Source organism: Dermacentor albipictus, chromosome 2 (assembly GCF_038994185.2).
Source record: "Dermacentor albipictus isolate Rhodes 1998 colony chromosome 2, USDA_Dalb.pri_finalv2, whole genome shotgun sequence".
Taxonomy (NCBI): domain Eukaryota; kingdom Metazoa; phylum Arthropoda; class Arachnida; order Ixodida; family Ixodidae; genus Dermacentor; species Dermacentor albipictus.
This window is the reverse complement of record NC_091822.1, coordinates 198,120,379-198,144,439: the sequence shown is the minus strand read 5'-3', so window position 1 is coordinate 198,144,439 and position 24,061 is coordinate 198,120,379. Positions and strand designations below refer to the sequence as shown.

The 24,061-nt window shown below is 48.9% G+C and overlaps 1 protein-coding gene and 1 long non-coding RNA gene across 3 annotated transcripts in view; one reads left to right on the top strand and one right to left on the bottom strand.

The window, feature by feature from the left end:
- Window positions 1–24,061, bottom strand: part of LOC135904567 (uncharacterized) — a 58,025-nt gene that overhangs the window by 22,270 nt on the left and 11,694 nt on the right. The gene's annotated exons all lie outside the window — the stretch shown is intronic.
- The window catches only part of LOC135904512 (uncharacterized), a 44,069-nt gene that overhangs the window by 12,498 nt on the left and 7,510 nt on the right, over window positions 1–24,061 (top strand). Inside the window, exons 3-4 of one of the 2 annotated variants that reach the window (XM_065435303.1) lie at window positions 4,953–5,089; window positions 13,567–13,729. The exons of the other annotated variant lie outside the window; for it this stretch is intronic. Coding sequence (XP_065291375.1) covers window positions 4,953–5,089; window positions 13,567–13,729 — 300 coding nt within the window. The remainder of the gene's footprint in view (window positions 1–4,952; window positions 5,090–13,566; window positions 13,730–24,061) is intronic. 2 annotated transcript variants of the gene reach the window in all.

Sequence of the window (24,061 nt, the reverse complement as noted above, 5' to 3'; positions counted from 1 at the left end):
CAGTGGAACCGTCAACCCTCGGTGTCAATGGTGCGTTGACTTCGGTATAGGCGCTGATGAATGGATGGGGTTGTCTCGTGGCAAACCTCTAATTATTGCCCTTGACTGTGTTGAGTACTCATTTTGTATTCTGATGAACATATCCTTCAATGAAAGCTTCATCTTAACGAACTGAGAAAAACCAGTTTTACCATTGTAGATCTGCGACATTTGCTTCCAATTATAATAACTTGCTTCCTAAGCCCAAGTGTAACTATATATGGCAAGTTTTTTTCGCAAGGATTTCTGCTACTTAAATTTAGAATTAATTACCGCCGAACCTTAAGGAACCCTGCACTATTAACACGTTTGAACACAACCTTCGCGCTTTTCGCAAGTAGCGTTGGCACGTTCTTTTTACTTGTTATTTTGACAGCAGACGCTGCACTAAATAAATAAATAAATTACATACCCATCGCCTTCAGTCTTTGACTATGGGACCTCCTCCTGTGTATATAATTTACGTGTAACGTTTCCTATGCATAATAAAAACGGTTCTTATTGTGATTCTGAATATGAGTGAGGGTGTAAGGGTTTATGACTGCTAGTAGCCGGTAGCGCAGTTAATGCAATATCTTACACTAGGCTGTAACGCCAATTTGGGCCATCTTAATGTGAGCACACTGCTCACATCCTCGTTCTGAATGATTTCGTGATTAAATACGACACATTAAATGCTAATATCTTCGCCGCTTTCAAATACACTCGTCAGCATTGAATTAAGGGCTTTGGTCGGCGGAATGTGCACCTTTCTTTTCTTTTTTGTAACCGTAACACAAACACACGTCCTCATAGAAAGCAACCTTAAAAGCCAGCGGAAGAAGAACCGCGCCGGCGCATGTGCATAAACCAAGCGTCATGCGCTTGCAAGGGGCTCTGCATTCCCTCAGCACAAAGCACAGCCCGGCCTTTCACAATGGAGTCCAGTAGAGCAATCTGTCACTGAATGAACTGCATGGTCAGAATCGAAAACCAGGTTCGTATCGGTGGGGGAAAAAAATCCACTGCAGAGCGAGAGCAGTTGCAATTCCGAGTGGAGAGAGAAAGAAATTTGTGTAAAAAGAAGAAAAAATTGAATAAAAAGGGGAATTCGCGTGATCAGCCAAACAGTGGAACGGACTGTGTCCCTGTTTTTCGGCGTCTTCATCCGACCACGTGCGGAACTCCCCGACTTGCGGTTCCGGTTGACGCAAGCGACTGCAACGTTCCGTTCCAACGCGTATCGCAGGCTCAGCGCCCTTGCAACTGCGCGGACGGTGCGATTCTCTCGAGATCGCGGGGGGCTGAAGTTCCTCCTATCTGTATCAACGTTATCGCACGCACGACCTTTCGGCCAGCGGCGTAAGCGCTAGCACGGTGACCGCCTGCCGCTGCGCCTCGGGGCGTGACTCACCCCGAGCAAGGCGCCTCACGCTTCCGTAATCTGCCGCTGAATGGGCCGGACTTCCTTTTGTTGAGGCTCCTTATCGGTGAAAGCGGTGATGCCGAGGGACTCTCACTTACGTCGCCATGCCGCACCGTAAAACGGCCATGCAACCCTGTCCACTTGGCCAGAAGCTTTGCTGCTCACATGCATGCATCTTCATCTAATTCCTAGGTCTGTCGGCTATAAGACTGCACTCGAAGTTGCCAGCCGTCATGAAAGTTTTCCTTATAATTCTGGTATATTTATGCAGCAAGTGTAAATACGCAATTATTGAGTAATCAAAATCCAACCGATTCACACGATTTCGAGCGAAAACTTCGTTCAATGTGCGTTGGTTAAATTCTTCGTTCCAAGCATGCATGCCTCCACATGGGTTTCTATCCTACGATCGAGTTGACATTGTGCGGCGTAATTATAGTAGATTCGCCGCTCTTGAAAAATCTCGCTTTTAGACAGAGGTGCCGTGCTTCATCCGCACTACCAAGCATTACTAAAGAAGTTATAACTTGCGGCAGGCTTGCTAAAATAACACTGCCTGAGAGGACTACCACCTTCGCTTGCTGTCGTCATACAAGTGGAGTAACGACCATGAGCAATTCGGCCGCGGTGGAGCAGTCAACCGATACGGTCACTTCTACAACCTCGCGCGCACAAGCAAATCAAGCGGCAGGTTCGACAGCCTAGCGCTGTCAGCGGCCGCATGCAAAACACGGGACCGTATCGCGATCAGCTGATTCCGCGGGAAACGGGACACCGACCCCAGCCAGGCTTCCGCGCCCGTGACGACAGCCGTCGTTGGCGGCCTTGTCCTGCCCGCTGAAGCGTCGCACGATTCGGCAGCCGAGCGCAGGCGTCCGATCCGAGGCGACGGACACCTCGCCGGCTCCCACGATGCCAGCGGAATACGTGTGGTCCTCCCCGGTCGTGCTGATCGCCGCGCCCGGGACTTTCGGCGAGGGCGTTAACCTCCGCGCCTTTCGTGCGTGGAACGACGCGGCGAGGGAGGACAAAACGCTGACGCCGCTGGGAAACCGAACGCCTCCGCCGCCGGCTCTCGTGTCGCGCAGAGTCGGCGGCCGTATCTTATCGGCGCCACCACGGCGCGGTCTGCCCCGTGCGCGCCCCCCGCAGGGTCGCGCAACACCATCAGTCATCATCACTATCGTCATTTTCGCGCTCGACGAGGCCACGAAAGTACGGAGTGCGCGGAGCAAAAAAATTAAAAAAAAGGAAGCGCGAAAAGCGACGCAGTGGTGGCACATCGGGTAATCCCCGCTCACCCCTTCGCTCCTCGCTGTACAGCTGTGGTGATAACTCGTGCGGTCGAGCCCCCAGTGCATAGCAGGCGAGGACCAAGAGGCGAGCCACGGTGACGCAGAAATGACGTCACCCACGTCCTCCTTCGAGCTCCCAAAGTGAGCCGCCGCGATTCAACACGGCTGCCTGTAGAGACGAGCGCCGCGTTGATGTTGCGAGTGCACTTGAGCGATCTCCGATTGCAGTTTCGGGCGAAAGACACAAACTCCAGGAAGATCCCGCGGTGTTATGAAGGCCGAAATTCGCGGAAAATGTTCTCTCAACACGTTTTGGTTCTATCGCACGTGTTATTTTTTTATTACACGGCTATCTAGTGGCGGTGTAGGAGGCAGGGACCTCGTCAGGCGACTAGTGTCGTTAGCCTCGTGTGCCTTCGAATATTAAAAGAACAAAATATTTCAAATCCGAAGACGCCTAAGCACTTCTATGGGTTGTGAATGCGAAATAATTATTGCCCAATAGAACGCCGCTTACTGGTCCTTCGGGTTTTGCGCTTCGAGTAATGTTTTCGAGTTTTGGCGCGGGGTAGGTTATAGAGTTTTGCGATGACATTGGTACGGGTTATTTTTAATTTTTTTTTTACAATTTCTACTTTCGCACCGTACTACATGGTCGAGTACTTTAAGCGCATTGAACTCAGGAGCAGTGCGCGTGCACACGTTCTGCTATGGTTGAATTCGGCGCTTGATGAACTCGGCCAGCACAGGCGAGCCTCAAAGGAGCAGAGCGCGGGAAACGGAACACGTCCTCCCGCATTAGCGCGCCAGGTGTTGCGTGAGGAGGGTAGACGGCATCGCCACTGCCTCTTCGCTCGTTCTGGTGCGTTCTTCCGCTCCCTTAATTCGTCTGCGGCGTACTGGTACGGACGGCCACGTCTCGCTACTGCCGAGGTTGCGGCCGCCGATGTTTTGCATCCTTCAGACTCCATAGCGGTACGTGCTGCAAGAGCCAGCGAGTAGCAGCAGCCTGCGGTGCCAATGGCGCCGACGTCCTGCGCGACGAGAGATCGAGGAAGCAGCAGCGGCGGCAACCAAGGCCGGCAGGGCGTGCTCAGCAACTAAGTCCAGTGGGGGTGAGGGAGAGGCACGTCGCGGCGATGCCCTCTCCCCTCACTCAACAAATGGCGCGGCGGCATGTGTTCCGTTTCGCACTCTCCGCCGAGGGGCGCTCGTGACGTGGCGTCGGAGCCAATGGGAATTTGGGTGCCGTTTCACTGCTACAGACGCCGGCTTTTTCGCTCAATGTGCCATTTGATGCTTTTGCATCAATAAAGTAAGCACTTGCTGCGGCTCGAGTTGGAACTATTCGTTGAAGCTAGCGCTGCGTCGTTGCCTGCTTGATCTCTCCACTTGCTGGAGCGGACACTTCTGGCAAGGGCGCCTGCAAGCGATCGCTATAAACGGAGCTTTGTAGGCGGGCGCCATGCGTGCTGTGGCCGACGGAACCCAGACTTGATATTTGATACTCAATATTTCATTTGCACTTCAAAAGGTAAACTTAAGCAGTGCAGAAAGTGTGCAGTACTGCCGAAAGGCGATGGCCCATGCAAGCACGTGTGACTGCAGAAGCAACCCCTGTACCCAATAGATCAATAAAGATGAATGAATGGGGAAGAGATGAATTGAGAGAGAGGGCCGAGGGAAGGCGCCATAGACGAGGATGTCTTGTAGCCGGCATGTACGGGGGTGAGCAACTCCGGCATTTCACCAACTCGAAGGCACTTGAGGCTACGTTCACGGGAATCTGGAGTTGAGTCAAGTCGGCTTCTGCGGCTCAAACCTGGTAGTCGAGTTGCTGCAGACACTAGCGGCTCAGCCCCAAGAAACCACGGGGACGGGTTGGGTCCGCGTGTCTAAGCACTGGGCTGACTCTTTCGACCTGACATCTGACTCGACCTGCTGGCGTCGAACGTAGACAAGGCTTACGCAAACACATTTTACAGTGCCAAGGAGATCTCATAAAAGTTGACACTAATTAAGTATCCTTATGTGACTTGAATGCGAAAGCATAGTGACTTCTCTAAGTTATCACCTTACATTAAAACTATACCTTAATTCACCTTGCTTTAATTTGTTACCAACCTTAACCCACTTTAATCCACCTTAACCTACTCTAATCCACATTATTCTACCTGAATCCAATTTAATCCACCTTAATCCAATTTTCGCAGTGGGCTGGATCAGCTTTTTCTTTTGGAGGAGGGGGAGGGGGGCCTCGGCGACCGTCCTACGTCGTGGCTGTTCACCGTGGGATTTCGCAGTGCGAGCCGCAGCAGGTCCAGCGCCGGGAACCTGACGTCATCACTTGGTCACGTGGGTTTTGGCACTATCGGATGATAACAAGGGATGGCGGATTTTTCGCTTCATAGTGCATGTTAGGATTTCGCTTTAATAATTATTTTCTTTCAATACCATCAGAGTCCAACACTGAGAGTTATACAGGAGTGGGTGCATACATGGAGAGGGGAGGGGAAGCGGGCTGTCCTAAATAAGAACAATTATTTTCATTAAGGACAAAAACCAGTCAGTCCTCTTCAAAGTAATCTGCGACTGAGTCAGCACACTTGTCCAACCTTCCACTGTTCTCAAGCTTAATGCTGTTGAGTAGCCCCTGCGAAGGTTCTTTACCTCGTGCGCCCTGGTAAATATTTCTTTATTGAAATTTCTTCCATAAAGAAAGAGTAGCACGGAGCTCGGCCTGATTAACAGGGTGCGCGTGAAACGCCAGATCATCCCCGAGAGGCTAAACACACCACGTGACAGCCAAAGCGGTGCGAGCTGTGACGCTGTCAGGGTAGAGAAACCTACCTTCCCCCCGGCATTCCACAATCACACGCAAGTTGCTGGTTGTCAGTCGGTTCAGAAAGAACAGATTCTCGCTGCACAACACCGTAGAAGAAAAAAAATGAGTTGCTTTAGCGTGCGCCAAAGAGGCTGAAGGTGAAAGCCTGCGCGCTCAAGAGACATTCATCAAGTTACTTGACATTCTCATTCGAATGTGTTGTTACTTCTGAATTTGAGTGTCTGAATGAAACCTATCTTAATTAACTCTGCCTTTCTTTCTGACATGTTGAGCGGTATCGGAGTCGGCTGTGAAAGAAGACGACGACAAACGCGAGGGCAGTGGCACGAGCGCATGACCGCGCGAGGCGAGCTCACGTGAATTTCTCTACCGCACGCCGTGCTTTCCATACCATCGGGGGTATAAGTACATAAAAACTTTTGCCTTAAAAAAAAGAAACGCCCACTTCAAGCGAGCGCGCGCCTTGGTTAAGAAGGATACTTCAACTTGCTTAGAACGTGCTGATTTCGGGTCACAACCACAGCGCCAGCCTTCGTCACGCGTGATCATTTTTGAAAGATCTGGGTCACTTTCGATTTGAGTTTACAATTCCTGGTACAACAAGAAAAAAAAGTGTGTGTCTATGAGAGAGAGAGAGAGAGATGTGGCCATAACAGGTGGATAACAAAAGTCGCCGCAGCACCGTCTTGTGCCAATTCCCGTATTTCGATTTCACTTACAAGAACTGCACTTCATACCAGCTGCTTCTGAAATCTTGTAATTTGTGTACCGACGACCCTCGTTGGTTTTTCTGTCGAGCATTTTTGACAATCTCATATAGGTACGACTGTTTGAAGGTCGGTTGAACTTAGCGTGGTCTTTAACGCTCATTCCTCTCTTGGAACCGTTCAAACCACTAAGCTTGTGTACGGTTCAGTGTCTCTTACATAAAGGCCATTTGAAGGATTTTTAGTGTTTCTCTAGCCATTTTTCGAAAAAGGACAGACGTCGAGCCTCTAAGGCATTCATCGGACACGCTAAGGTATACGTCATAGTGGGTCCTATAAGCGCGTTATAGTCCCGAAACATTTTGTCCATGGTGCTAACTGCGTTTCGAATTAATGGTCGAGGCCCTTAGCAACAGTTGGCACCTTGATCCCCCTCCCCCCATCCCGCTCCCATGTGTAGGGTAAACTGGTTAACCTCCCTGCCTTTCCTTCTCCACTTTTTCCTTCCTTCCTTGATCAGTTAATAATGTTACCAACTCGCTGGCGCTGTCAAATGCAGTTACACCAAGATAGTGAATGTTGCGAGCATTATAGGCAGTAATGACCGATTTTCTGTATATTTCTATTTTTATTTTCAAGCGTTCGCGAAGCAGCCATGCCCCAAAAAAACTAATTGACTGGCTACGATTTCTTTCTAAACACTGAGTTCTAGCTGTGAAAAAAAAATGAGAAAGAAAAAGAACAAAGAAAAAGAAACGAAAAAGGCGATATTTAGAGCCTTGCTCCAATGACACTGGGTTTGAAATATTCTAACGGGGTTCTGTGGATTTCATCTGGTGTTTAAGCTCACAGCATCCGCTACGTGGGTGGCGTGAGGGAACTCACTTTGACCAACTGTTCTTACAAGTGGAAAAGTGGTCGGAATAATCTCAAAATGCCTTGATGAGCTCGGCTACATTGAACTTACCACTTTTATTTTAACTTTTTCTTTTATTAATAAACGTCCTCTCTCTCTCTCTCTCTCTCTCTCTCTCTCTCGTTTTTACGCCACCAGAGCAAATTCACCTAGTATTTCTCGAAGAGGGAAATTCAAACACAAGCTGTCCCATGGCATAGTTCGCGGGAAGACGCAGACCTTTTTCGTAACGCCGCTTCAGCCGGGTCTGGACAGGCGGCGTGCTGGCCGCGACCGTGAGCGAGCAATTGAGCGGCCTTCCCGCAGTATCGGGTCCAAACTCCGGTCTCTGTTTACCATCCATTCTAATAAGTTTTCATGTTTATGATTTCTTTTTACTCACCGCAGGCTAACAAAATATCAGCGCTAATCTCTGCAAGGTATAATCGAGGGAGAGAAAATGAGGAGGGTGCGGAAACTGAATTCGGGAGAAATTGAAACTCCGCTTATACAATATCGCATGTTTCTGAAAAGCTTATGAATTGACGCACCACCGATAAGGCGAGATGCAAGAAACGCAAAAACATTGACCTAGTATCGAATGGACACACAATTAAGAGAATAGAGGTTAGCAACCCTAGCCATTCGCTTGCTGCCTTTGGCAAGAAGTTAAATGACACGACGTAGGAAAAGTAAAGAGCACGCGGGCGAGAGAAATCAGTAGCCAATGGCGAACACTTCTTCTGTAGATGCTCGCCGCGACGCGGTGTATCCGCGAAGAGATTAAGCGGCGACTCGAATCTCGGCGTCGCCGACTGCGAGGCGCTTATCGGACTCTCTCCGCTGCATCGAGTGCGCGGAGAAAGTGTTGCGACAGCGCCGGCCGACGAAGGTCGGTAAACACGGCTTGGAAAACACGCCGTTTCCGCGCCAGCCCGCAAAGCTCAGGGAAGCTCAATCGGCCGCTAGCATTGAACGCGGAGAATGGCCACGTGCTTCCGTCCGTCGGGAGGGCAAGTTTAACTGACCGAGTCAACTGTTTGGTCAGTGGGCACTTCGTGAATGAAGGGGTATTCACAGGGCGGCAGGAATCCGGGCAAGGGTCTTCTAATGCTAAGACGAGTTTGAACAGCTAAACCGAAACGAGGGGCAAAGGGAGACAGACACGGACGTCGCGAAACTATAAACTTTATTTTCTTGCATACGTCTACAGTGCACGCGCAAAAACTAAGCAGCGTCTGAGCAGATAAGCAGCGTCTGAGCCTGATGTCAATCACGCAAGTGAGCCTGATAGGCGAGTGGAAGTCACACGCGGGCAAGCTTTGCTCTTTCTTTAGTTGTCAAAGGTGCTGAGGCAGTGCTGACACATCTGCTACTCTTTATAGAAATCTCAATGGCTTCCAGGCTTCCCCGTTTTTGCTTTGTTGTTGCTTTTTCTTGAAACGCTGACCTCACGAAAATGGGGTTGGCACGCAGTGCCTCTGGAATAAGCAGCTAGCTAGGTGTCCACAGGGTGCTGCACTGAGCGAGGCCAAATGGTCCTGTGTTTAGTGTGGCAATTCGGGGACGCTTGCTTGAGATTCAAGTCTCAATCGAATATAGATCTGCTTTCGTATGCGTCCAGGCACTGAAAACAACGGAGAGTGGGCTGTCGCTCTTAAGATATTGACATTGACCGTACGAAGACAGTGCTACCGTCAACTGTTCGACAGCCTTGAAAGGCAAGCGTCTAAACTGAGCGATGCGAGACACCCCCGAGAAGCGTTAACGCAACTTCAAAAGCATGAAATGCACATGAATTCCCCGCTGAGAATTCGTCGAAAGCAGGCGAGATGAGAAAGCTCCCTCCCGCGCTTACACGTGTTCGCGGCGTGAACTACATTCATGAAAATATTGCCCCCAAACAGGGCTTGAAGACTCTTTCAAGCTCCAAACAAGGCATGAACCACATGCAGACGCGTGAGCACTGACGAGAAACTCTGCAAAAAGAACCACAAGACAAAATACGCTCAGTGTCATTAAGCGGTCGTTTATCGTATTCCCCTATTATGTGACCGTGCTTATGTCGGACAAACAGGACGATGTCTGAATGAGCAGAAAAAAAAAACTCAAAAATTGCAACCAAAACTGAAAATTCTGGAAAATATAGGAATTTCTAAATAGCGTTGCATATGTGTTAGCACCGCCTCAGCATCTTGCCAACAAAAGAAAGAGCATATTCTTGGCATACGGGTATCCTTCCGGCAGGTGACTTCCAATCGCGTATCAATCCCCTTTGCGTGGCCGATACAAGCCGCAGACGTGGTGGCTCTGTTTCCTTTTATTTTTTCGCCTACACGGCTATATACAATACACTACTAAATACAGTATAAAGTACGGGAGGGAACAAGGGGAGCGCCAACTTTCGACTGTTTATTCTGTACTCTATACCATATAATATATACAAGCTAGCTAATGCGTAACACACCGAACAGCTTCGATCGCCCAACAACCTATTCACAGCCGGCTATATATAAAAAAAAACTTCTATCTGCATGCAAAAGTGAAACAGATGTGTCGCTAATGCAAGATGAATCTGGCTCTTTAATATGAACCGCCTCTAACAATTCACGTGCCGCGGTCTCCCTACTTTTAACGAAAATCCGTATCTTGTCCAGTCGTGGCTCACACGGATGTGAATTGCCGTGCTAGCAAATGTGTTCCGTCTTTACCTCTCAGTGACAGCTCATGTTCCTGCGCACGCTCATTTGCGCAACTCCCAGTTTGGCCCAGATGTGCCTTACCGCAAGACAACGGAAACTCATAGACGACTCTGGTAGGACAATTTGTGTACGGCTTGGCATGTAGTGCACAACAACCACGTTCCTTGCTCCCTTCAGAAAGTATGCGTGGGCACAGCTGGTCGAGCTTGCGTTCATTTCGTAGCCAGGGTCTCGACTCCGGCAGGTTTGGTGCATTCAGGTAGCGTATTAGCGTTTATTAGTCATCTGCCTGCCCCAAGAAGCTCACGCACTATACGTGACGCTAGCTGTCAAAGAAATATAGTGTGTGTCAAAGGAAACACACACGTGCACACGAGTACGGAGTACATCTACTGTGAGTATTCCAACAGTTACGGAATGCGAAAACGTTCGCGTGCGGAGTTTTGGGTGCAGGTTAAGGAACCCCAGCTGGCCAAAATTAACCCGAGACGAGTGACGCATTGTTTCGTACGTTCGATATTTTTTCTATGCCACGAAATCTTTTTCTCCCTCTTTGTTTATGTGACATACCGCGGGCACTTCAGAAGCGTTCGTGAGCAGCGGTATAGAATAATTAGGCATTCCCTGGCAACGCCTTCTTTCGCTGGTTTCGTTTCACCGCAGTGGCGAAGGAATGGGCGGCGTGGAAGTGGACACGGCGCAGATCCTTCCTCTCGACGCCTGAAGCCGCTCTAATTTCCGACGATAGCGGACACGCACGCCGCTCCTTTCTGTGGTCTTCGCGGCGGCTCCGGTAGAAGAGTCGAGGCAACGAATGCGTGCACGAAGGGGCCCCGCCGTCAGGGGGCGAGCGGCGGAAGGCTCACGAAGAGTGACAGACAGTCGCGGCTCCTTATCTCTGGGGGCGTTGAGGAGAGAGCTTGGAATGCGCCGAGAAAGAAAGCAACGATGGCAGACACGCGGGAGGTCGCGGACACGGAGAGACAGCCGCCGGCGCCGCAGCCGAAATACACACAGCGGGCGACTTCCGTTTGCGCAACCCGCGCGGAATCGCGCAATCCGGACCTCGCCTAGAAAACGGTGTGCGTTGCTGCCGTGACAGAATGACGATGATGTCCCGGCTCTTTTGTCGTGCCGATTGCGGAACGCCCTAAACCGCGGCACACGCCACACCAAGGTCTGTCTGTAAATATACCGATTCTTCCGCTGACCGTAACCAGACTAGAGCACTGCAAAACAAATATACGATCGCCGATTTCGGGGGACCGGAATGCTTCCATTTTGTTGTTGCTGCCTACACAAAGGGACTTCAGGGGAAAGTGCTGCGTGGTCTTGGTGAATAAATAGCACAGGTGTCCACTTCGCTGTCACTGAATTGTCTGTAATCCTGCGCATAGTTAGTAAGTCAGGATCGGAACTTACATATACAGTTTAGCGAGCTTGTATACGTGTGGTGTGTCATGCTGTTTCATCATTCCGGAAACTGGCCTTGGAAGATGGCCACATTCTTACTCCGCGACCAGCGAGTATGATTTTGGGTTGCGTAACGAAGAGTCAGTAGTGTGACGCAAACCAGTCGCGAGGTCCAAAAAAGAAAACAAATAAAGAGAAAAAAAAACAGGGTGAGCAAGCGAGCTGGGTGAATAACAAGGGGGTGTTGCTGTTACGACATCCAAGTCACGAGGAGGCATACACAGTTAGCTCTTTCTCACCTGACAGAACCGTGTTTCGCAGGAGTGGATACAGCGCGTCAAAACAAAATCGGAGTCAAAGCAACGTTGTTAGCAGGGAGCGAAATTTTGCTCTAAGCAGACCGCGGTAGTCCCTCTGCCACAAAACTCAACGATTGGATTTCCCTACGACCAGGCGCAACAGTCACGTGTCGCCGGCGCTGCTGTCCACCTGCTGACGTTCTGACACGTATAAGAGAACAACCACCAGGACGGCTTGAGAGGGGCATTCAGCAGATACAAAGCACAAGTTTTGGAGCAACCGCGGTGCCAAGCTTTGCTTAACTGAACGAGTGAGGGAGCTGGTGCTCTACATCTCATTCGTACGTCATCTTCGTTTGCGACGGCTTCTATAGTACACCGTTTCTAGTTTTTGTTATCGGTGACAGAACTTATTCATTGTAGCTTTAAAGGGACAATAAAGCGAAACAATAAATCAGTTTAGACTAATGAAGCATTGTTTGAGAACCCTGCAGGGAGTCATTAAAAAAATGGTTTGATTATCCGACGAGAAAATGAAGGTACAAGTATCAGCATTTGAATTTCGCGCCGAAACCCCAGACCCGGTACGTCAGCGTGACGTCAGGGATCCCAAAGTATGTTTTTGCATTTGGGCCGCGTTGGCTGAATAAAGGTTCCCGAAACTTGCCATGTTTAATATTTGGTTCCTTTAGAGCACAATGTAGTCAATCTGTACTGCTATATATATATATATATATATATATATATATATATATATATATATATATATATATATATATATATATATATATATATATATATATATATATATATATATATATATATATATATATATATATATATATATATATATATATATATATATATATAATTAGTAGGCCCTAGAAGATGCCATCAAAATCCAAGACGCCACAGCCCCCAGGTGCGGGAACTTAAGTAGGCGTCGCCACCCGTATTTCGTTCTTGCGCTTTTTCTGGCTTACCAAACGTCTTATCGTTGTAAGAGGGGTGTGTTTGGTGTTGTAGAACGGTAATTTACAGAGGCAGAAGAAATAATTTTTCACTTTAGTGTCCCTGTAATATTATCCCGGAGTGACACTGAAGTATTAAAAAGGCAAATGTCTCATAGGCATGCCATGATGACGGATGTTCTTGAGTAAGATTTACCGCAATGCAGCTGTACATTTCAGTGTGATAATTTATCACGCGTAAATATAAATAATAACCGACTAACGGAGGCTTGAGGAGATCACCTGAGGGTATAAACAAGTCCACCACCAAAGTTCACTGAATAATGACACGTTCTTTACACTCCGTACTTGCGCAAATTATCGTTTCGCTTCACCGCAGTACTGTGTGTATGTTTCACCGCGGTACGCAACTGTATTGAGGTTGAGCCATACAAAACCATATATTGAGGTTATATATTGAGGTTGAGCCATATAATAGAATTAATGAATGATAAATTAAACAGAATTACAGGGAAAAACTGCCCTCGCCAAGCGAATGAACATATAAGGTCGGTTAAAGATAGCGCATACCACAGTCAGCGGTCATCGAATATAGTCTCACGGCTCAAGTTGTCCCGGTTAATAGATGTGCATCAACATGCACTCCTGGCCAATGGCTATGTGCTCACGTAGATTAGAGAATGGACAACACTGTTCACGTCACACGCGGAAACTCATTAAAATGCCTTCTGACCATCGAATTCGCGACAACGTTCGCGATGTTTCGGATACAGAAAGCACGACATGTGTGAAAGTGATAACTTGATAAAAGCAACGAGAGTGATAAAGTGATCGTTATAGAAAAGTAAAACAACGCCGCGTGGAAATATTTTTTTCACGCAAGCGTGCTTCTTAACTGACATTCTCCCACACTCTTATGTGGTAATATGGAGACATTTGTGTTCACTGGTATTTTTTTGTTTTGTCTCGCTGTTCTTTATCCTTTTCCTTTACAGTAAATTTAGACTCTCCAGACGCTCTGCCTTAAGAAGGGTGCAAGCTTTCCTCCGCCGTGGCTTCCCCGTACCCCGAGACGCTTCTCCCGATTTGGCTTGGGCTCGCCGGCTGGTTGCGTCTTGGCGGAAGAGGGGCGTGGCGAAGCTCGGGGAGCGGACGGAGGTAGGACGACCCTAAGGAGCTGGCGCGCAGGCATCGTGTAATAACGGAAGCGATCTGGCTCGTATCACTGTGACTTGAGGAATAAGCGACGTATGTACGTAGCACGTACTACATCAAACGGCAGGGCGTTCTTGGACGACCATGAACCACAGCAACGACTATATGGTACAACGCTAAACGTGCAGTCAAGCAAGCCCTTAAAAGCTCCGTTATTGGACCGCATAGTGTCGATGGTCGTAAAGCAAAACCGGCGATTTTACAAAATCAGCCGTTTCGCGGTCCCACCCACGGGCGGCATGCATAACGCCAATCACAAAGCCAGCTCTGGACAAGCGGCAACAAGGCAGCATGCGCCGCGGTTCGTTCCTTGGCGTAAAGCGTCTTTCGTAGGGGTTCAGCTTCTGCAGCTCCACGGCGTGATTCCGCATCGTGAGATGGTCGCCTACGCGTGTAAAATCACGGCAGCAAGAGAAAGAAACGGTGTGCGCGTTTTGTCAGCGGGCGCCGTAAACAGTAGCAGTGGCGTAGCCAGAAATTTCGTTCGGGGGGGGGGGGGGGGGCTCACATTGCAGCTCGGCCTCCTCCTAAAAGGAAAAATTAGGTTGGATGCTCCTATCTAAATACACGTAGAAGGAAAATTCGTTTTTCTCGGCAACCACTGCATCAAATTTGATTAGATTATTGCATTTAAAAGAAAAACTTAAATTCTAGTGCCTGTTTGTTTCGAATTTTCGATTGATGTCGTCAATATTTTATTGAAAAGTGGCACAAATCGAGAAGTTTTAGAAAACGAAACAATGAAGTTTATAAATCTGTAAATCAGCAATGAAAATTGATATCACAATTCCGTGAATTGCACATAATAGTACGTCTACAGTGGACAAGATTGATATGTTACACATGAGTCTCAAAAAATTAGGTATTATGGAAATACGGCTCTTGCAGAACCCTTGTACATAACATAACCAATCCATGTAAGATACAAATAGACATATTCTATTTGTCCGCTTTGAATGGTGTAATGGATGCCGTGTACAGAACGGCGATATCTGTTCTTGATGCAGAGCTCTTAATTTGTAAACTTCGTCCTATTTTTTTTTCGAAGTTTCGAATTTTTCAAAATATTTTAAATAACGTTCCGGCCCTAAATCGAAATTCCGCTTCCAACAGACACTAGAATTTAGCTTACTCTCTCAAATGCAACAAATTTCATTAAAAGCGATTCAGGAGTTATCTCAGAAAAGCGTTTCTGCGTTTTACATGTATCTGAATAGGCCGCGTCGGAGTTGCGCCCAAGCTAAGCTTCCTCTTAAATAATTTGCCTAGGGATCAAATACATGACTAATAACTTCATTGCAATTTCCAAAAATGCTGCAAATGAATTCTTGAACGCTACGCACTGTCAATACAAGTAAAATATGTATTATTTCATAAAACATTATATTCGTATGTGCCAAAAATCGTGCCCAACGTAACTGATGTCAATGCTTCCATGTTTTTGTCTTTTTAATAATAAAGAAAATATCACATGAACTTTAGAACTACATCAGTTCGAAATCAGCAAAGCAGTGCATGTCGCTGATATGAAAAATGTAAAGGCCATGAAATGAACAAGTTGAGGACAAATATGTTATAGAAACTTTGTCATTCAAGGTCCTTGTTTACATCCTTGTACATATTCAACGGCTAGTAAAAAATCTTAATGACGCTGTCATTTGTTCCAGTGTATTACGGAGAAGCATCTATCACCGGTCGTGTATCGTGAGTAATTGCACCGAAATTATAGTGGCAGCAGAGAGCACGTATCAGAAGCATGAGAGAGAGAGAGAGAGAAGAATACAGGAAGGCAGGGATGTTAACCAGTCAATAGTCTGGTTGGCTACCCTACACTGGGGGAAGGGAGAAGGGGAAGAGAAAGAAGGGAGAGAGAAGGTGTAGGTACGCGTACGGACAGCACTTCAGTTAAAGTCGCTCGAGCAAACCAGAAGTTCTGAGAAAACACAAAAGTGCCTTCACTGCCTTCTGAGCCGATGATCGGTCGGGACGGTGCTCTAATATTGTCAGTTCACTCAGAGGACGATCGTCTAGTTTCCTCAATGTGTCGGACAAATACTGTCTTTGGGCTTGAAATTGAGGACAATGGCACAATATGTGGTCAATGTTCTCCTCGCATGCGCAAACATCACATGCAGGACTATCAGCCATTCCAATTAGTGCTGAGTAGGCATTCGTGAAGGCCACTCCAAGCCATAACCGACACAGAAGAGACGCTTCACGCCGGTGCATACCGGCTGGAGGTCTGAGTTGAAGTGATGGGTTTAGTCGGTGCAGTCTTGTGCGTCTTGTATGTACATTATTCCACTCTGCTAAGGAGATCGTGCGTGCCAGAATGCCAAGTTGTCTCGCGGCGTCGGTCCTTGAGAGCGGAATGGGGACGCAGCGGTCTTCTTGGTTTGACGTCCGAGCTGCTTTATCGGCGTCTTCATTACCAATGATACCGCAATGACCTGGTATCCACTGAAAAGAGATATCATGGCCTTTTTCTCCTAAGTGATGGACAAGCTCCGCGATTTCGCACGTGAGCTGATCGTGAGTTCCATGTCGGAGAAATGAATGCACACATTGCAAGGCCGGCCTGGAATCGCAGAAGACTGCCCATTTTCTAGGACTTTCAGTATTTATCACTTCAAGCGCGTCGCGGAGAGCCGCGAGCTCTGCAGCTGTAGACGTAGTGACATGGGAAGTGTTGAACCGCTTGGTTATTCTCATTGCTGGTATAACTACAGCGCCGCCGGAACTGGTTGATGTAGTTGATCCATCAGTGTAGACGTGTGTGCAGTCGCTGTATTTCTCGTACAAGAGAAATAAAGTTAGTTGCTTGAGCGCTGATGATGGCAAGTCCGACTTTTTCTGAAGCCCTGGGACTGTAAGGTTCACTTGAGTACGGCGCATACACCATGGAGGAATAGAAGGCCTTGCTGCAGGTGTGTAACCTGACCTGAAAGAGTCACGGTGCGCGAAGACAGTCGCACTGAATGTCGTGTCGGGCCTATCTACTGGGAGACTTGCTAGGTGGTGGGTAGGGTTCCGGGCGAAGTGTCTTAGGTGCACACGCATTGTTTCAATGCTAATGTGCGTTCTAATAGTGAAATCTTGAGCCACTGCAATAACTTCAGTCGTTGACGCACTCCGCGGTAGACCGAGACATATCTTGAGTGCTTGGGCTTGGATGCTTTGGATTATGTTCAGGTTAGTTCTGCAGGTGTTGGACATGACAGGTAGGCTGTATCGCAGGAATCCAATAAAGAGGACCCTGTACAGTTGCAGCATAGAGTGTATTGGCACTCCCCAGGTCTTTCCTGCAAGGAACTTAAACATATGGCAAATTCCTGTCAGGCGTTTTTTCATATAATTCACATGAGGGGTCCAGGAGAGATTTTTGTCAAGGACCACCCCTAAAAATCTGTGACTCGTGCTGTACGAGATCATGTGTCTGTCGACGGATATCACGTATGGCGACATTGATTTCCTGGTAAATGCCACCGCTGCGCACTTCTCGTATGATATATGAAGTCCTTGTTCTCGAAGGTAGGATGATGTCAAAGTAGCTGACTTTTGAAGCCGCGCGCGAAGCTGTAGTCGCGTCACAGCCGACGTCCAAATGCAAATGTCGTCGGCATAGATGGAGAGCCTAACAATGCCTGGCAGGATGTCGGTGAGTCCAATGAGTGTTAGACTGAAGAGCGTTGGGCTGAGTACTCCGCCCTGAGGCACCCCACGGTTACTGTAATGCTGGGAGGTCGGGCCATCCTCGGTAAGTACGAAAAAGGATCTCGTATGTAGATAGCTACGTATCCAAATATATACTTTGCCGCCAAGTCCTACTGCCTCTAACGCGTTCAAAATCGCTTCGTGCGTTACGTTATCGTACGCTCCTTTAACATCCAGAAACAGGGCAGCAGATAATCTTTTGCAGGACTTCTGGTGCTCGACGTACGTCACCAAGTCGATAACGTTGTCTATGGAAGAACGGCCCCGCCTGAAACCGGCCACTGCATCTGGGTATACCTGGTAATGTTCGAGGTACCATTCTAGCCGTGCTAGAACCATCCTCTCCATTAGTTTTCCGATGCAACTGGCAAGCGCAATTGGTCGGTATGATGCAATGTCTACAGGCGACTTGCCAGGCTTGAGCAGTGGAATTATGCGACTGGTCTTCCATTCTTGGGGAACCGTACCTGTCCGCCAGGAGCTGTTGAATAGGAGCAGGAGCACTTTTCGAGCCTCATCACCCAGATTACACAGGGCACGGTAGGTTATACCGTCGGGGCCTGGTGAAGATGAACGCTTGCACAAGGCCAGTGCAGCTTCGAGCTCGTCCATGGAGAAAGGACTATCCATGCGGGAGTCGCGTGAAATCGGTGAGTGGCGGAGCGTCGATGTTCCAGCGCAACTAGTTTCGCCAGCAATCCTCCTGCAGAAAGCTTCCGCTACGTCAATCTCGCTGCATTGTTGGTGAAGGGCCAAAGACTTAAAAGGGTGGCGCTGCTGAGGGGTTCCACGGAGACCACGAACAGTTCTCCATATGTGAGACAATGGTTTTCGTGGATCCAAAGATTCGCAGAATGATTTCCATCTTTGTGATGCAAGTTTGTCCATGCGACGCTGAATTTTCTTTTGAGTTCTTCTGGCCAACCTCAAGTCATTTACAGACTTCGTGCGCCTGTATCTTCGCTCTGCACGACGACGAATTGCACGAAGCTTCTCTAGCTCAATGTCGTATTCGGTGCGTGTGGACGTTCTCGGAAGTGAATGTTTCGCAGCCTCTAGGGCACCTTTTATGATGTCCTCTAGGCTAGTGGCCAAGTCATCACGACAGCCGTCTTCGACAATTGACTTGAACATTGGCCAGTCGATGCATTGTGTGACGGCGGCTAACCTGGAGTCCGTCAACCCTTCAACCCTAAGATAAGTGGGTAGGTGGTCACTTCCCCTTTCTAATCACCTTTCTAGTGAAGGAGCGTGAAACAAAGGTCAGGTCCAGGCAGCTACAGTAGGCAGTTCCACGTAGAAAGGTGGGGCTTCCATCATTTAACAAGCATAGTTCTTGTTCGGAGGCAAATGACACTAATCTTCTGCCTCTCGAGTTTATCTTAGAACTTCCCCAGAGATGGTGGTGGGCATTAAAATCTCCAGTAATCACCAAAGGCTGCGGAGTCGCTGTGGTGATTCGCCGTAATCTCTCGCAGTCCAACCGACTTGAGGGCGATATGTAGGCTCCAATTAATGTGAAAGTGAGCTTGCCTTTCCTCACTGTCAGACAGACGTATTGGTTTTCTTGGTCAGGCGACACTGGGTGATGGACATACGTAAGATCACGTCGCATGAATACGATGATCTTGCTGCATTCTCCGTGGGTGGCGGACATGAAACATTCATACCCGGACAGTCTGATGTTATCTGATAGGGGCTCGCAGATGACGATGACTGGGAACTTATTCGTGAACACAAACTGTCGAAAGTCCGACATGCGTGACTTCAGTCCTCTGGCGTTCCACTGAAATATCGACGCGTTTCGGACTTCGTCACGAAACGACGGCTTCTGGAGAGCCATGATTTTAACCAAGAGCTGCAAGTACTGGACTCAAAGTGTCCAGCACCTGTAGTGCGCTTTGCGCAGACGAAGACTTCATGTTGGTAAGTATACCGCGAATGGCACTCATGAGCGACCGCAGAATGTTGATGACCTGGAGATCATCAGCCAGCGTCGCTTCAACAGTGGCAGAAGCCGTTGAAGCCGGTGCGTTTTGAGGTATCTTAGCAGGGAGGTGTGCCCTCGGTAGCTCAGGCCATTCTTCAGGACGGGCGAGGCTCTCCTCTTTGTTCGCTTTCCTTGTATCTGTCTTGGTGGCGCAGTGCGGAGATGCGGCAGCCCTTCTGACTGTAGCTGGCGTGTACCTATCTTCAGTTGCGGAATTTCTTGAACGTTTTCGGTGTCGATGCCGACGTCGCCGAACAGCGGTAGCAGCCTCTCGATGTGTCGAATTGTCGCGCACCATGCGTTTTAGAATCGTGAATTCCTTCCGCATCCGCGGGCAATCCTTTGATGAGGCCTTGTGAGGACCACTGCAGTTCGGGCACTTTAGAACATGTGTGTTGCAGGCGTCTTCTGAATGGGACTCAGAGCACCGCGGGCACACTACACTGTTCACGCAGACACCCTTCACGTGGCCAATCTTGCAACATTTGAAACACTGGAGGGGCTTCGGTACGAATGGTCGTACTGGATGGCGGACATGTCCTACTTTGACGTGGGAAGGAAGGCTGTCTCCTTCAAACATAATCTTCACACAGCGTGTGTTTCCCAATCTGGAAATTCTTGTAATGGAATTGCCTTCTGTCGTTGGCTTTATCAGCGTTGGCAAGTCGTCATTAGGAATGGCAACGTCGACGTCATAAATGACGCCCGCAGTACCATCGCCGCCTGTAGGGATCATTGATCGCACCTTTACGTTGTCGATATCAGTTATATCAGAAGCATGAGTTCTGCAGAGCATACGAGGGCGAGTCAAATGAAAGTGAGCCAATGCAAATATATGACAAACGGGGAACTTTATTTAAAGTAGCCTCCATGAGCATTCAGACATTTAAACATTTGTCTCATTGACTAACGAGTCGCGTAATTCCCATCTCATAAAGCTCCTTGGGTTGCTGCTTCAAAATGTCTGCAACTGACTTTCACGTCATCGTCCGAGACGAATCTGGTTCCCATGAGCTGTTTTTCCGGTTGTCCCAAAATGTGGAAGTCGCAAGGCGACAGATCTGAGTTGTATGGCGGATATTGCAGCATTTCCCACTTGAACTTCGCCAGTTTTATATTCGTCTCATCGGGCCTCGCTGCGGGCTTTGTCAACTTGTCTGATAGTGTGTTGATTTGGCTAGCCTTCTTGTATGGCCCGATGTGCGACTTTGGAAAAGTTAATGCACCTTTGGCGTCAAATATTTATGGGAACAAAAAACTTACAAAGTTCCGCAGTTGAAAATTTAAAGCACACGTTTGGAAATGTCAATGCACCTTTCACATCAAAAGTTTATGAGAACTTTATACCCATAAAGTTTCGGAATTGACATCCACGTGCTCCCTAGATTCCATGATAGAGTGTAGATTCCGCGGCCTCCGCGAGATACCGCGGCGAGCCCGTTCGCCATCAAAACGTCCATGAAACTTAGTGCTCGAATGGGGCTGCTTGCGTTATGTGACTACCGGTGCATGGGCGTTGCCGTGAAATCCAGCCCGAGTTCGCAATTTTTGTGGTGAAATGGCTTTTCGAGCGTAAAAAATACGTTCTAGACAAAATCCAGAATGATATTCTGTGCTGGGGGTTGCTTTGGTCGGCGGTGCATGGTGTGGGGTCTTAGGGTCTCACAGGAGTACCGACCACCGCGAGTTCGAGCTTAGCGAGCCACAGGGCCGCGTCAGCCGTCAGCCTCTAGCACCGCTGCGCGCGAGCTCAGGCCACAAGGGGCTACGGAGCGACGCACGCAAGAACACAGTAATGCGCTAAGTTGACGGAAACCGTTTATTGTCTCCAACGGCACCCAACATGCACGAACGCCCGGTCCCGGGACGGCGGGGAACCGAAGGGGTCCCGCACCATGGGCGAAAAATACAGTTAGGGGCGCCTGTAGCACGTCGCTGCGAGAGCACAGGCTCGAGCTGGGACGCGCCGCTAGGAAAAGTCCCGGCGGCTATGCTACTTGCTCTCGCGATAACCGATGGGCCAACTCGCGAGAGCTCGGGCAATCTCCTTCGGCTTGGGCCTCCGATGAGTGCGGCTCGGCGTGGTACGACCTCGCGCGAGCACTAGGCACCCGTTATTCGGCTTAGCGTCGGGATAGGAACAACACGAGGTATGCGCTCCCCGCACGGGCAAAGGCACCGTGCGTCAGCTCAGTCCTAGTCACAAAGGTGTCGGCGGACGAGAGGAAGCATGTACGTACCGGGCGCCGTCCCAAGGAGCAAGAGGGTCGCTACCGTCACGGCAGTAGCCACCAGGGGCCGCTCCGTGACGTCACTAGCTCCGCACTCACCGCGAACCGCCGCGAGTGGAGCGCCACCGCTAAAACTGGTTCGGAGCGAGAAAGAATGTGGCTTATACGGATTGCAGAACAAGGTGAAATGCGCCCGCGCAATGGCGCGTCGAATTCCCCAAATCCCCACAATGAACAGCGTGAAACAATTTCGAGGGGGGGGGGCTGAAGCCCCATAAGCCCCCCCCCTGGCTACGCCCCTGTACAGTAGTAGTGGTAGATACGTGTCTGTACACATAAGAGTGAGATTTAGAGAGAGAAGGATAATTGAAAGGCAGGGACGTTAACTAGGATTAAGTCTAGTCGGCTACCCTGCACTGGGGAAAGGGGAGGAAAAATGAAAAAGAGAGTAAGTCCAGTGTTAGTGTTGCCGACGGAGTAAAGTGAATGTCTGGGATACAAGGATGGGCACGATGCCTGTGTTGTGGTCTACTTGGGAAAGTATTGTTTCTTCACAGCACCGGATGTAGCAGAAGAGCGTGCGATACGAATGACCATGTAGCCACTGTCTCGCTCAAGTCGGCAAAAACGGAGGACTGAGCGTTTCGACGAAGTGCTTGTTCATTTCCTGGTCCAATGCTGCTTGGCGCAACGTTACTAAATTGGTGGAGTAGCGCCTTTGATATGCGCATATCTGACGTCCTTTTTTTTTTCTTATAGCGTGCTTGACACCCAATGAGTGGAGCACAGAAAACGCGATGGGGTCGCGCGCGGCCCGCTTTCTTATCGTCATGTCGCTGTCAGCCGTGCAGAAGGCGGGGGCAACGGCTCTCGATAACCAGCAGTGCTTCTCACGCGGTGGCGTGCGCGTCAGATCGCTGACCCGAAACCTCGTCACCCCGAAACGGCCGCGCCTAGCGGTAAACTCGACGGCGCTCACGTGTTCGTGCCCGTGCACGCCTCCAACACCGGCGTCGCGAGGCGCGGTGCATGTGGCTCGCACGGTGTCGAGAGTGCGCTTTATTTTATTCAGAGCGCGCTCTTCTCTCTCTACGAGGCACCGGGCTATCTATCTATCGTTCTTTCCTTCTTTCTCATTGTTTCTAAACGGTGCCAGCTGTTACGAGTTCATCGATGGTTTGCTCCTCCGTCCGGTTTCCGGTGTGTGCGGGGGCAATCTCCAAAGAAACCGCATGGAAGCAGGTGAACAGAGGTAGCTGGTTGAAATTTCTCAAACATGGGTAGAGCACGCGTAGATACTCGTGAGCTCCGCATTACATATGTATGGTGAGAGTGCAGTTTCGATGACTAATTAACAAAGTTTCAGTCACCCTCACTACAGCGGTCGGGGGTCACTGCAGCAGCTGGCACTATTGTTGACATATCTCTGTTAAGAATTTGCATAGGTCTGCTAATGAGGACGATGTCTTCCTTGACGAGTTACTGCCACTTTTCCGTACTGAGTACATCCGTTTTTGACCTCTTCCCTGGGCCAATCCCGAATATAATGCGCTCTAAAACTGTGGACGGATCCCGAAGATAGAGCAGCTAAAAATTAAGCAGCCCGACGCTCTTCCTACTCTCCTCACGCGAGGGGTAACGCTGTAGAGTTCCGTGCGCAATCATTCCGCCACTTTGCCACCGCCAACTCGTTCAGGAGGAAATTGCTTTTTATCGATGCTGACTAAAGATCGGACCGATTTCCAACTTTCTTTTTTGTTATGTCTTATGCGTGATTCCACGTGTATTCTATGAAGAACGATAAAAGCTTTTGGAACACATGCGCACGAACAGAACGAGTGGGAAAAGAAACGAGAACGTGCACAAATAACAATTTTTATTTTCGTAAAAACGCGCTCGTAACTCAACGATGTATTATAACGTCGCCATAATTTCTGCAGCAGGCTTTTAATACTTCGACTTACGATACATATTGTTTCTGGCGCAAGGTAGAAGAACATGAAGCCAGGGTAACCGGAAGAAAGAGACACACAGAGCTTAGACACAGAGAAGACACTTTGATTTTGCTCACGGCCAAAGAACTTGACCAAAAAACAAGGGTTTGGGAAAGGTTGTGATTTCGAAAAGAGCATGTTCGTAAGAAGGTCTTACACAAAAGATCGCTCTGTATAAGGTAATACACTTTTGTGACTAACTGCGTGTTCCACTCAATTCACAGGCTCATAATTGGGACTGTTACTGAGTTTGGGGATAGGCGAAGCACCAAAAGCGAGTAGTAATGTTGCTGGTGTTAAAGACCGCAAAATATTCTTGTACTAAAACCAAAGTGAAAACAAGAAT